The sequence below is a fragment of the Nerophis ophidion genome, linkage group LG08 (genome assembly GCF_033978795.1).
Source record: "Nerophis ophidion isolate RoL-2023_Sa linkage group LG08, RoL_Noph_v1.0, whole genome shotgun sequence".
In the NCBI taxonomy this organism is placed as follows: Eukaryota; Metazoa; Chordata; class Actinopteri; order Syngnathiformes; family Syngnathidae; genus Nerophis; species Nerophis ophidion.
Window position 1 is genome coordinate 54,193,497 of NC_084618.1, and position 14,456 is coordinate 54,207,952.

Genomic DNA, 14,456 nt, shown 5'->3' on the forward strand with positions numbered 1-14,456 from the left:
CAATACGACCATCACTGTTAGACTACACGGCCACTGGTTTTTGACTATGAGGAGCCACACAAATGTAAAAAAAAATGTGCAAATGTATTTTTTCCAGTTACGTTACGCACAAGATTTGTGCAAATGTGACATGTGAGGTGTAAAATGCATGCATATTTATCTCCATTCATTCAAAGCGACTATTTCTTTAGCGCAAAGAGGAATGGGGGAACGCCTGCAAAGGCATCCTGCAGGAAACAATTAACTATCAGTCTGTCACAGGAGAGGTAGAAGAGAAACATCTTTAGTTGGATGTCAGTGCTGCTGACGACGCCTAAGGAGCATTTGAGAGATCACGTCCGCAGCGTTATCATTAGACAGAGGGGCTCTGATCACAAAGAGGCATGCTGACAGCACATAAAAAACAGGCATTGTTCTGTCGCTTCAATTCAACCACCCCCACCCCTTCCCCAAAACACCACGCTCATACGTCCTCTTAGAACCAGCGTAACTCTGGTAGTCAACATCAAAAGTAAGAGAGAATGAGACACATCATTAGCGGAAGAAGACATAGGCAAGGGAGGATGAAATCATTTAGATGCCGCCGCGGAGAGGAAATTGCTCTGCCTCGTCGGGAGAGAGCGAGGAGGGAGGAAGGACAGATGAAAAATAAGTGGCACGGTACAATTGAAGACGGGATGAAATGAAGGAAAGAAACAACATGAGAATGCCACAAACAAACAAAAGGGCAGAATAACAAATGCGGTGAGGGGAAAGTCTGATTGGGTGACTTCCTGCATGTGTCAACCTCTTGGCCTCTAATCAGAAGTCAGGTGTTGCTCTAACTGCCAGGAAGCAAACATGAAATGTGAAGTTGCTGTTAGGTTTCAAACATGACACCAATAAAAGCGAAGGCTGCCCAACCTTTAGACTGATTAAGTGAAGTGAAGTGAAATATATTTTATATAGCGCTTTTCTCGAGTGACTCAAAGCGCTTTACATATTGAAACCCATTATTTAAGTTAGATTTAAACCACTGGGAGCAGGTGGGGGAAGCGTTTTACCCAAGGACACAACAGCAGTGATTAGGATGCCGGAAACAGGGATCGAACATGGAACCCTCAAGTTGCTGGCACGGCCGCTCTACCAACAAAGCCACGACTTCCCAACTTAACTAATGTGATTTGTCACCAAGCTTGACTCTTTAGCCTCAATATGTGAGAGAAACACAAGAATAATGCCTTTTTCTTGAAAAAAAAAAAGTTAATGTCATTTGTAACCGATACAGGATTTGTGCTTGGATTTTACAAAGCAAAATTATAACCATTCATTATTGTAGTAGTAAAGTATTAACTGGGTGACTTACGCACTCATCTCATTTATGTTTCTTCATTTTTTACAGTTTTTTTGATTGATTGAAACTTTTATTAGTAGATTGCACCGTACAGAACATATTCCGTACAATTGACCACTAAATGGTAACACCGGATTAAGTTTTTCAACTCGTTTAAGTCGGGGGTCCACGTTAATCAATTCATGGTAAGCCTCAATAGTTTAATGTCCCTGAAACAATTCAAAATCAGGGCTGTCAAATTTAACGCTTAATCAAGCGATCAATCAAAAAGCATATTAATAGCTTAATTTATTTTCACCACACATGCTCGTTTACCTTAACCGTGGAGGGTGCATTCAAATAAAAAATGTGGGATTTATTTTCAAGCTATTTCGCACAGGCCTATTATGAGTGCCATAGAAGCAGCAAATACACAAAGCTGGCTTACAGTTGAGTAGATGTCACAATGACTCGTCTGCTGATGGCATCATATAGCATCATAAATAAAATGTGTCCTCTTTACTTTCCTTCAGGTGTTAACATATTATGATATGGAACATGTTAAATACACACATTTTTGTTTTGGCACCGGTGAGATATTAAACTGTTTGGAGGAAAAACGGTGAGGCCTTTAATCCCAAGAACACAATCCTACCGTCAAGCATGGTGGTGGTAGTGTTATGCTCTGGGCCTGTTTTGCTGTCAATGGAACTGGTGCTTTACAGAGAGTAAATGAGAAAATGAAAAAGGAGGATTACTTCCAAATTATTCAGGATAACCTAAAATCAACAGCCCGGAGTTTGGGTCTTGGGCACAGTTGGGTGTTCCAACAGGACAACGATCCCAAACACACGTCAAAAGTGGTAAAAGAATGGCTAAATCAGGCTAGAATTAAGGTTTAAGAATGGCCTTCCCAAAGTCCTGACTTAAACGTGTGGACAATAATGAAGAAACAAGTCCATGTGAGAAAACCAACAAATTTAGTTGAACTGCACCAGTTTTGCCAAGAGGAGTGGTCAAAATTCAACCAGAAGCTTGCCAGAAGTTTATGGATGGCTACCAAAAGCGCCTTATTGCAGTAAACTTGCCAAGGGACATGTAACCAAGTATTAACATTGCTGCTTTTTACCCAGCAGATGTGGTCACATTTTCAGTAGACCCATAATAAATTATAAAAGAACCAAAACTCCATGAATATTTTTTGTAACAAACAAGTATGTGCTCCAATCAGTATCACAAAAAAAAAAAAAAAGAGTTGTAGAAATTATTGGAAATTCAAGACAGCCATGACATTATGTCCTTCATAACTTTTGACCACGATGATGGTATGGGGGTGCATTAGTGCCCAAGGCATGGGTAACTTACACATCTGAATGCTGAAAGGTTTTGGAACAACATGTACTGCCATCTAAGCGCCATCTTTTTCATGGACGCCCCTGCTTATTTCAGCAAGACAATGCCAAGCTCCATTCAGGACGTGGTACAACAGCTTGGCTTTGTAAAAAAAGTGTGCGGGTACTGTCCTGGCCCACCTGCAATCCAGAACTGTCTCCCATCGAAAATGTGGGGCGCATTATGAAGCGTAAAATACCACAGTGGAGACCCCGGAGTGTTGAATGACTGATGCTCTACATACAACAAGAATGGGAAAGAATTCCACTTTCAAAGCTTCAACAATTAGTTTCCTCAGTTCCCAAACGTTTATCGAGTGTTGTTAAAATAAAAGGTGATGTAACACAGTGGTGAACATGCCCTTTCCCAACTACTTTGGCACATGTTGCAGCCATGAAATTCTAAGTTAATCATTATTTACAAAAGAAACAATGTTTATGAGTTTGAACATCAAGTATCTTGTCTTTGTAGTGCATTCAATTGAATACATATATACATATATGTGTATGTATATATACATATATGTATATACGTATATACAAACACACAGAATTTTACTTTTTTCCTTACCTATTTGTACCTGCAGGACAAACAAATGATCCCCTTGGGCTGTCACAAAACAGCTCCCTCAATTAGCCATTATATGTCCCTCTATAATCTGCCTTGTTCTTATTTTATTTGCCTCTGAAACAGTAAGGGCTTATCTCACTTGCATTAACACAGAGCACCACTTCCATCCCCCTCAGCGTTGGCAAAAAAAGTCCACAAATCCACTCCGAAAAAAGATGCTCACAGTGTTTGTTAAGGCCTCACGCCATTAAAAAACAAGTTGGACAACAGAACCCTTAAGAAGTAAATGTGAACTGATCTGGATTTTGCAAAGGAACTCTGTTAGAGCAAAATATGGACTGGGACACAGTGTGTCTGTGTGTGTGTGTGTGTGTGTGTGTGTGTGTGTGTGTGTGTGCGCGCGCATGTGTGTTTTACCGTCATTGCCCTGGCTCCCCTCTCTCTTCAGCATCTGCACCGCCCCCACATACTTCTTCAACTGGACCTTCAGGACCTCATTCTCCCTGCACAAATAGACACACACAGCTATCACATAAACACTAAAGGCTAATAATAAAGAGGCTTTGGGCGTAGTATTTGGTGGAAAAGAGGTGATTTATATGTTTTCCCTGCCTAATATTTTTACTGCGAATCCATTATAGACAAAATCAGATTGATTTCAGACTTTATTTGTAACATTAAGCTGTTGGTGTAACCGCAGTTGTTGAATGTGTGGAATGATGTGTAACCTGAAGACCTGTGAAAATAAAAATGAACTTCAAGACAGACTGAAATAGCAATCGATTGAAATACAAAGCAGAGCTGAGATGCAATACTAAATGCGTCATTGAGCTCCAAAATGCACAAGTCGACTCGAGAGGTAAGCAAAACAGTTACAATATTAGGCAGCAGTATTTGTTTCTATTACTGTATGTTGTGCAGTTTTACACCACGGGTGAGCCTTAGGGAAATGCCAATTTTCGTGAATAATTAAGTGATTAATGCCTTTTAATGCTAATCATGAACGCCGATCACCTCTGGTTGACACTGTATTTAGTTTTGGTCCCCCCGTTGACAAGCGGCTAGCAGTTATTAACAGAGCATCCGGAAAGTATTCGCAGTGCTTCACTTTTTCAAAATGTTGCTATGTTACAGCCTTGTTCCAAAATGGAATAACTTCATTTTTGTCCACAAAATTCTACACACAATATCCGATAATGACAATGTGAAACCGTTTTGTTTTTTATGTTTGCAAATGTATTAAAAATGAAATCACTAAGAAATCGCATGTACATGAAGCTTGTAAGAGAGCTCAGGGGCATCCTGCTTCCACTGATCATTCTTTAAGTGTTCAAATAGCTTAATCGGAGTCCACCTATGGTAAATTAATTATGTTGGACATGATTTGGAAAGACACACATCTGTCTTTATATAAAGTCACACACTTGACAGTGTAAGGCAGATCAGAATCCAAGAATGAAGTCAAAGGAATTGTTTGTAAACCTCTAAGACATGATGTTGTCGAAGCAGAAATCTGGGGAAAGGTACAAAAAAATATCTGCTTTTTTGATGGTCCCAATGAGCACAGTGGCCTCCATTATCTGTAAACGGAAGAAGTTTAGAACCCCAAGCACTCTTCCTAGAGCTTGCCGGCCATTTAAACTTGGTGACTGGGGGAGAAGAGCCCAAGTTAGGGAGGTGACCAGGAATGGTGACCAGGAATGGTCACTCTGTCAGAGCTACATCATTCCTCTGTGGAGAGGAGAACCTTCCAGAAGGACAACCATCACTCCAGCAATCCACCAATCAGGATTGTATGGTGTAGTTTCCAGACGGAAGCCATGTTTTAGTTAAAAAGTTTGCCAAAATGCCACTGAAAGCCTCTCAGACCATGAGAAAGAAAATTCTCTGGTCTGATGAGACAAAGATTGAACTCTTTGGCGTGAATGCGAGGCATCATGTTGGGAGGAAACCAGGCATCACTCATCACCAGGCCAATAACATCCCTACAGTGAAGCATGGTGGTGACAGTATCATGTGGCAGGAACTGGGAGACTAGTCAGGATAGATGGAGCAATGTACAGAGACAAACTGGATAAAAATCTGCTCCAGAGCGTAATTGAACTCGTACTGGGGCGACGGATGATCTTTCAGCAGAACAACGACCCAAAGCACAGTCAAGATATCAAAGGAATGGCTTTCGGACAACTCTGTAAATGTCCTTGACTAGAATCCGATTAAAACATCTCTGGAAAAATTGGAAAATGGCTGTGCACTGACGCTTCCCATGCCACCTGATGGAGCTTGAGAGGAGCTGCAAAGAGGAATGGACAAAGTGAATGGGTGAAACTGGCCACAGATAGGTGTGCCGAGTTTGAGGCATCGTATTCAAAAAGACTTGCGGCTGTAATTGCCGCCAAAGGTGCATCAACAAAATGTTGAGCGACGGCTGTGAATATTTATGTACTTTCTTAGTTGTTTAATAAATTTAAAAAACCTTTCTAAAACCTTTTTCACATTGTCAGTTTGGGGTATTGTCTGCGAAATTTTGACGACAAAATTACTTTATTCCATTTTGGAATAAGGCTGTGACATAAAATGTGCAAAACGTGAAATGCTGTGAATATTTCCAGATGCACTGTATGGGTTTCCATAACAGTGTGGGACTGCTCTCCTAAGATAATAATAATAATCACCTCCATTACAGCAAATACACTGAAGGTCTTAGTATCTTAACTATCACTTAGGGGTGTCTCGATTTCATATTGATATTAGTCCAAAATCAGCAATCGACTTATATCGGCTGGCATGTAATATGTCAGATGAAAACAGTCGCTTGTGCAAAGCTGGACAGCCAGTTAACATCAAAATGTTCTCCAATATGCAGCACACAGTTAATCTTTTCTTGTATTTTAGTGAAATCAATTACAAAAGGTAAACATGGTAGGCTACTATGAGCTAAGCGTAACATATACAAAAGTCTCCGAAGCAGATGCATATTAGAAAGTATCCACAAACAAATGTCTGTATCGTTCAACTGGAACTTAACGTATTGAATTATTGTGGCCACTCATCATGGGGTATCAGACCTGTTTGCAGGCATCGAGGATCAGGGCTCTCCAGTTTTCTCTGCCATCCGATCTATGTATATGTTTGTTCCATATTACGGCGGGGGGAAAGTGTGGCGCAGTTGGGAGAGTGGCTGTGCCTGAACCTGAGGGTCCCTGGTTCAATCCCCACATTCTACCAACCTCGTTACGTCCGTTGTGTCCTTGAGCAAGACACTTCACCCCTTGCTCCTGATGGGTCCTGGTTAGCGCCTTGCATGGCAGCTCCCGCCATCAGTGTATGAATGTGTGTATGAATTAGGGTTGTCCCGATCCGATATTTGGATCGGATGCCGATATTTGCCAAAAAATGCGAATCGGCAAGGCATGGGAAAATGCCGATCCAGATCCTGTTTTTTTCTTAATTCTGGTCGTTGTTTTCCAACGCACCGATTTAAATATTACATTCCACTCTTCTGCCGTTCCCTAAACTCCATTCCGCATTTTCCAGCACACCTTCAAAACATCCACAGGTCTGCGTTCTAACCGTTCAGACGGCCGTGCGAATTAAAAGTTACGGTAAAAATGTCAGCTGTGTGGGATTATTTTACCCTACAAAATGAAAAAGATGAAGAGGCGGAGTGCAAAACATGCTGCAATAAAGTCAAGCGTTGTGGTAAAGTTGTAAGACATTTTAATGACTCTTGCGAGTGAGAGGCTGTTTAGCACTCATCATAGATGAACACAGGAGCAGGCTGACACCTGAGCATCTTGAAGTGCTCGTCTTTGTTAGAAAGAATCTCCCTATTATGCTTGGACTTCAATTGTTTGCCAAACTATGAAAAAAAACTGCGACTTATAGTCCGAAAAATGCCCCCCGTGACTGGGGCAAACAACTGAAGGGAGTGTGTAGATATTTTTTTTTAAGTTTACACTTGTTCAAGAGCAAGTATTGATGTTGAGTTATAGACATTTTATCCAACTCAGGTTGTTTGTGTGTTTTGCTTTTTTAAATAATGTTTACAGCATTATTTGCACTTTATACTGTTCACTTTTTTTACTGTTTAATGATGCCATTTCTGTTTGTCATGTATAATTTTTGATATTTTGTGTATCCTTGAATACCAACTATTGTGTATTATTCAAACTCACTTAATTCAGCTGGCTAGTTCTTATCAAGTGTACAAAAATCCTTTTCAGCATGAATCTGACAACTAAGTAAGCTAAATAACTTTAAACTTTAATACATGCTCGGATAGGCCAGTATCGGCCGGTATCGGATCGGAAGTGCAAAAACAATATCGGTATCGGATCGGAAGTGCAAAAACCTGGATCGGGACATCCCTAGTATGAATGTTTGTGAATGTGGAAATAGTGTCAAAGAGCTTTGAGTACCTTGAAGGTATAAAAAAAAAAGCGCTAAACAGGTAAAACCCATTCACCATTATTGATATTTCCGATAAAACTTTCTTAGGCAGTTGATATATATTATTTGTTGTCGACCTGGAGCTTTCTTTCCTACTAGTTTTTCTGTTACCATCAGTTTATGTTAGCTGTCTTTTCTAATGATATGTCCGAGGAATTTCAGCTGCCTATTTCGAATCGTTGCAATTACAGATCTTGTTGTTTTAGCCTTTGCCAATACCTCTTCATTACTTTTATTTTCACTCAATGATGTGCAGAGTATTTTTCTGAAGAACCACATTTCAGTTGCCTCTAATTTTCTCAGTTGTTGATTGTTTAAAGTCCAGCATTCACAGCCGTAAAATATGAGAGACCATACATACGTTGTGAGGGCTCTGAGTTTGGTGTCAATAGAGATGTTTCTATTTTTAAATATAAAACCAGATTTTTTTGAAGCTGTCTTTTTACATGGCAAAACACATGGCCACTAGATGTCATTAAAAAACAAATACCAAATGTATGTCATTAGGTTAGTGTTTTTCATACCTGCCATTGCTCTCTTATTAATTTCACTTGACCAAGCCGTTTTAACATTCCACAGTACAAAATAATGAATAAATAACGATAAGTTATATTGGTATGGGCAATAGTCAAAGCTCCAATATCATCACCGTATCGAGGGATAAAAGTTGGATTGAGACAGCCCCATAGTATCATAATCATGTATCATTATCATTGGAGCAAGTTAGGAGCATAATTCCCTAGACTTTGAGGGCAAAAATCTAATCATTTAAATGAGTTGTAGATAGTAGTGTTTGCTTTTGTTTAGTGATTGTGTACTACTGGCTTTGTTTTGCTCAAACAATTACCGTATTTTACGGAGTATGAGTCGCACCTGCCGAAAATGCATAATAAAGAAGGAAAAAAACATTATATAAGTCGCACTGGAGTATAAGTCGCGTTTTTGGGGGAAATTTATTTGATAAAACCCAACACCAAGAATAGACATTTGAAAGGCAATTTAAAATAAACAAAGAATAGTGAACCAGAGGCTGAATAAGTGTACGTTATATGAGGCATAAATAACCAACTGAGAAGGTGCCTGGTATGTTAACGTAACATATTATGGTAAGAGTCATTCAAATAACTATAACATATAGAACATGCTATAAGTTTACCAAACAATCTGTCACTCCTAATTGCTAAATCCCATGAAATCTTATACGTTTAGTCTCTTACGTGAATGAGCTAAATAATATCATTTGATATTTTACGGTCATGTGTTAATAATTTCACACATAAGTCGCTACTGAGTATAAGTCGCACCCCCGGACAAACTATGAAAAAAAACTGCGACTTATAGTCCGAAAAATACGGTATATGTAATAAAAGAGTATAAGGAACTAGATTAAATATTGTGTTGATATTGTTAAACTGTCAATTGCACTCACCATAAATAATATGAAAATATCACAATTAACACAAGTGATCGGTATCAGAAGATCCCCGTCATTGATGCTCGGTATAAGCTTAACACTCTGATCAAAACATCTCTGGTGAGCAATATTATAGATGTAAAGAGTACCTAATATGCTGTCCCCACAGTGGCAGAGAAAAGGGGTTGGTTTGGTTTGGACCGAGGACACAGATGCAGACGCAGTGATAAAGAAAGCGTGTAGGTCTAAGAGTCGTAACTGGCTGAACATCCCTGACTTGGGGAGGAAATCAGAGTCGGTGTGAGGCTTTATGCCCTTGCCAGTTAAATTTAACAGCCTTTGTCTTGCACCACTGCCACATCAAACCCCCTTCCCCCCCCTCTCCGACCCCTTTCCCCTTATTCTCCACGGGTGATTTTTATTTTTTATTTTTTGGTGCCCTGCTTATCAGACCTCATTCCCACCAACAAAGGCGCCGACTGCACGGAGACCTCCAACAGCAGCTCGTGCGACGAGCTCTCCACAGAGACGCCGCCGCCGCTATCAGACCTGCCCACGGCACAGGCATTGTTCCAGCCTGATTAAATTATATCGAATACACACTGCTCACACTCAATGTGTGTGCTCACAGAGAGTGGGGCCAGAGGTATTAGAATGTGTGTCATTTTACCAAGGATGGGTCTGCAGTCTGATGTTAACACCAGAGGGCAGATTACTGCATTGAGTGAACACGTCTCGCTCTAGCTAAGGTTACACAATCAAATTCGTTTTTTAATGATTATTAAATCCATCAGCGATGCAAATAAACTATAAGGTTTTCAGACACACCAGCAAAAGACAGACATGGCGATACATCAATATATAGCAGGCTTTGCAAGAATTCTGGGTAACACTTTAGTATGGGGAACATATTCACTATTAATTAGTTGCTTACTAACATGCAAATTAGTAACATAATGGCTCTTAATTAGTCATTATTAAGTATTTATTAATGCCTTATTCTGCATGGCCTTATTCTACAACCAGTAAGCCATTAACTAAGAGTTTTGCCTCAACAACGTCAGAATTATTGCTTATAAGTAACCCTAACCCTACCCTTATATGTTCCCCTAATGTCCAAATAACTCTAAATTCAGTCTTTGTTACTTAGAATATGTTTCCCATACTAAAGTGTTACTTAGTACTACAACATAACTACATCAACAAATACAATATATACACAGTATACCAGTATCCAGTATTTAAAAAATAGTCAAGTAGATGGTAACACACACTTCTCAAACACCAGCCTGTTTGCCCTTCGTGAGAAAAGTTACCTTTTTTCACTGCAGCGCTTAAATATTATAAGATTGTTCTGGAATACACCATTATTAACAAATTCATTTAATGGAAAATCTGATCTATGTCCAATTCCAATTTGAACTGCAATCTCTATACTGTTTGTAATCCATTTAATTGGAATTTAAAAACATTCTGAATGCAGTTCCTAATTTTGCACAAGCACTAAAGAGACCTTCACAGAGGGACTTTGCTAATAAGATGGGACATAACATGTCAGCCCCAGTCAACGATTTTTAAAGTGCATCACAATTTAAGATACTGACTGTACTAGATTTTATTCTCTTCAGTTATTTGGGAACACAATTACTTTTTTTGTCTGTATTGTCTGATCGAAATATAATCTTTTATTTACAGCAAATAGTCCTTTCAGTGAATACATTATTTTCCAAAGAAAAAAAACTAAAGTGCTACACCTCAGCCTGATTGTATTTTTTAAAGATGTTTTTGTTGGCCTTATAATGAACTTGTTTTGTTGAATTATTAATCCCTGGAACATTTCAAATGTTTTCTGCTGAAGTAAAACACTTTTTTGCTGTCATTCAAGAGACAGCTTGAAAAGTATGCAATAAACTGCATACTGTTGAATCCATCCATCCATCCATCCATCATCTTCCGCTTATCCGAGGTCGGGTCGCGGGGGCAGCAGCCTAAGCAGGGAAGCCCAGACTTCCCTATCTCCAGCCACTTCGTCTAGCTCTTCCCGGGGGATCCCGAGGCGTTCCCAGGCCAGCCGGGAGACATAGTCTTCCCAACGTGTCCTGGGTCTTCCCCGTGGCCTCCTACTTGCTGGACGTTCCCTAAACACATCCCTAGGGAGGCGTTCGGGTGGCATCCTGACCATATGCCCGAACCACTTCATCTGGCTCCTCTCGATGTGGAGAAGCGGCGGCTTTACGTTGAGCTCCTCCCGGATGGCAGAGCTTCTCACCCTATCTCTAAGGGAGAGACCCGCCACCCGGCGGAGGAAACTCATTTCGGCCGCTTGTACCCGTGATCTTATACTTTCGGTCATGACCCAAAGCTCATGACCATAGGTGAGGATGGGAACGTAGATCGACCGGTAAATTGAGAGCTTTGCCTTCCGGCTCAGCTCCTTCTTCACCACAACGGATCGATACAACGTCCGCATTACTGAAGACGCCGCACCGATCCGCCTGTCGATCTCACGATCCACTCTTCCCCCACTCGTGAACAAGACTCCTAGGTACTTGAACTCCTCCACTTGGGGCAGGGTCTCCTCCCCAACCCGGAGATGGCACTCCACCCTTTTCCGGGCGAGAACCATGGACTCGGACTTGGAGGTGCTGATTCTCATTCCGGTCGCTTCACACTCGGCTGCGAACCGATCCAGTGAGAGCTGAAGATCCCGGTCAGATGAAGCCATCAGGACTACATCATCTGCAAAAAGCAGAGACCTAATCCCGTGGCCACCAAACCGGAACCCCTCAACACCTTGGCTGCGCCTAGAAATTCTGTCCATAAAAGTTATGAACAGAATTGGTGACAAAGGACAGCCTTGGCGGAGTCCAACCCTCACTGAAAACGTGTCCGACTTACTGCCAGCAATGCGGACCAAGCTCTGACACTGATCATACAGGGAGCGGACTGCCACAATAAGACAGTCCGATACCCCATACTCTCTGAGCACTCCCCACAGGACTTCCCGAGGGACACGGTCGAATGCCTTCTCCAAGTCCACAAAGCACATGTAGACTGGTTGGGCAAACTCCCATGCACCCTCAAGAACCCTGCCGAGAGTATAGAGCTGGTCCACAGTTCCACGACCAGGACGAAAACCACACTGTTCCTCCTGAATCCGAGGTTCGACTATCCGGCGAAGCCTCCTCTCCAGTACACCTGAATAAACCTTACCGGGAAGGCTGAGGAGTGTGATCCCACGATAGTTGGAACACACCCTCCGGTCTCCCTTCTTAAAGAGAGGGACCACCACCCCGGTCTGCCAATCCAGAGGTACCGCCCCCGATGTCCACGCGATGCTGCAGAGTCTTGTCAACCAAGACAGCCCCACAGCATCCAGAGCCTTAAGGAACTCCGGGCGGATCTCATCCACCCCCGGGGCTTTGCCGCCGAGGAGCTTTTTAACTACCTCAGCGACCTCAGCCCCAGAAATAGGAGAGTCCACTACAGATTCCCCAGGCACCGCTTCCTCAAAGAAAGACGTGTTGGTGGGATTGAGGAGGTCTTCGAAGTATTCCCTCCACCGATCCACAACATCCGCAGTCGAAGTCAGCAGAACACCATCCGCACCATACACGGTGTTGATAGTGCACTGCTTCCCCTTCCTGAGGCGGCGTATGGTGGTCCAGAATCGCTTCGAAGCCGTCCGGAAGTCGTTTTCCATGGCTTCCCCGAACTCTTCCCATGTCCGAGTTTTTGCTTCCGCGACCGCTAAAGCTGCACACCGCTTGGCCCGTCGGTACCCGTCCACTGCCTCCGGAGTCCTATGAGCCAAAAGAACCCTATAGGACTCCTTCTTCAGCTTGACGGCATCCCTCACTGCTGGTGTCCACCAACGGGTTCTGGGATTACCGCCACGACAGGCACCAACAACCTTGCGGCCACAGCTCCAATCAGCCACCTCGACAATAGAGGTTCGGAACATGGTCCACTCGGACTCAATGTCCCGCACCTCCCTCGTGACATGTTCAAAGTTCTCCCGGAGGTGTGAATTGAAACTCTCTCTGACAGGAGACTCTGCCAGACATTCCCAGCAGACCCTCACAATGCGCTTGGGCCTGCCAGGTCTGTCCGGCATCCTCCCCCACCATCGCAGCCAACTCACCACCAGGTGGTGATCGGTAGAAAGCTCCGCCCCTCTCTTCACCCGAGTGTCCAAAACATAAGGCCGCAAATCCGATGACACAACTACAAAGTCGATCATGGAACTGCGGCCTAGGGTGTCCTGGTGCCAAGTGCACATATGGACACCCTTATGTTTGAACGTGGTGTTTGTTATGGACAATCCGTGACGAGCACAAAAGTCCAATAACAAAACACCACTCGGGTTTAGATCCGGGCGACCATTCTTCCCAATCACGCCTCTCCAGGTTTCACTGTCGTTGCCAACATGAGCGTTGAAGTCTCCCAGTAGGACAAGGGAATCACCTGGGGGAGCACTTTCCAGTACTCCCTCGAGTGTACCCAAAAAGGGTGGGTATTCTGAACTGCTGTTTGGTGCGTAAGCACAAACAACAGTCAGGACCCGTCCCCCCACCCGAAGGCGAAGGGAAGCTACCCTCTCGTCCACTGGGTTGAACTCAAACGTGCAGGCTTTGAGCCGGGGGGCAACGAGAATTGCCACCCCAGCCCGTCGCCTCTCACTGCCAGCAACGCCAGAGTGGAAGAGGGTCCAGTCCATCTCGAGAGAGCTGGTTCCAGAGCCCTTGCTGTGCGTCGAGGTGAGTCCGACTATATCCAGCCGGAACTTCTCTACCTCGCGCACTAGCTCAGGCTCCTTCCCCCCCAGTGAGGTGACGTTCCACGTCCCAAGAGCTAGCTTCTGTAGCCGAGGATCGGACCGCCAAATGCCCTGCCTTCGGCTGCCGCCCAGCTCACAATGCACCCGACCTCTATGGCCCCTCCTATGAGTGGTGAGCCCATTGGAGGGATGACCCACGTTGCCTCTTCGGGCTGTGCCCGGCCGGGCCCCATGGGGACAGGCCCGACCACCAGGCGCTCGCCATCGTGCCCCAACTCCGGGCCTGGCTCCAGAGCGGGGCCCCGGTGACCCACGTCCGGGCGAGGGAAATCTGGGTTCATTTTGTTGTAATTCCATAGAAGTCTTTGAGCTGCTCTTTGTCTGATCACTCACCTAGGACCTGTTTGTCTTGGGAGACCCTACCAGGGGGCATGAAAGCCCCCAGACAACATAGCTCCTAGGATCATTGGGACACGCAATCTCCTCTACCACGGTAAGGTAGCAGCTCAGAGAGGAGATATGTTGAAAAGTGGAAT

General features: G+C 43.4%; 1 protein-coding gene across 3 annotated transcripts in view; it reads right to left on the reverse strand.

The window, feature by feature from the left end:
* Window positions 1-14,456, reverse strand: part of snx29 (sorting nexin 29) — a 350,232-nt gene that overhangs the window by 266,403 nt on the left and 69,373 nt on the right. For all 3 annotated transcript variants that reach the window (XM_061908913.1, XM_061908914.1, XM_061908915.1), the window contains exon 14: window positions 3,692-3,777. In XM_061908913.1, the coding sequence (XP_061764897.1) occupies window positions 3,692-3,777 (86 nt within the window). The remainder of the gene's footprint in view (window positions 1-3,691; window positions 3,778-14,456) is intronic.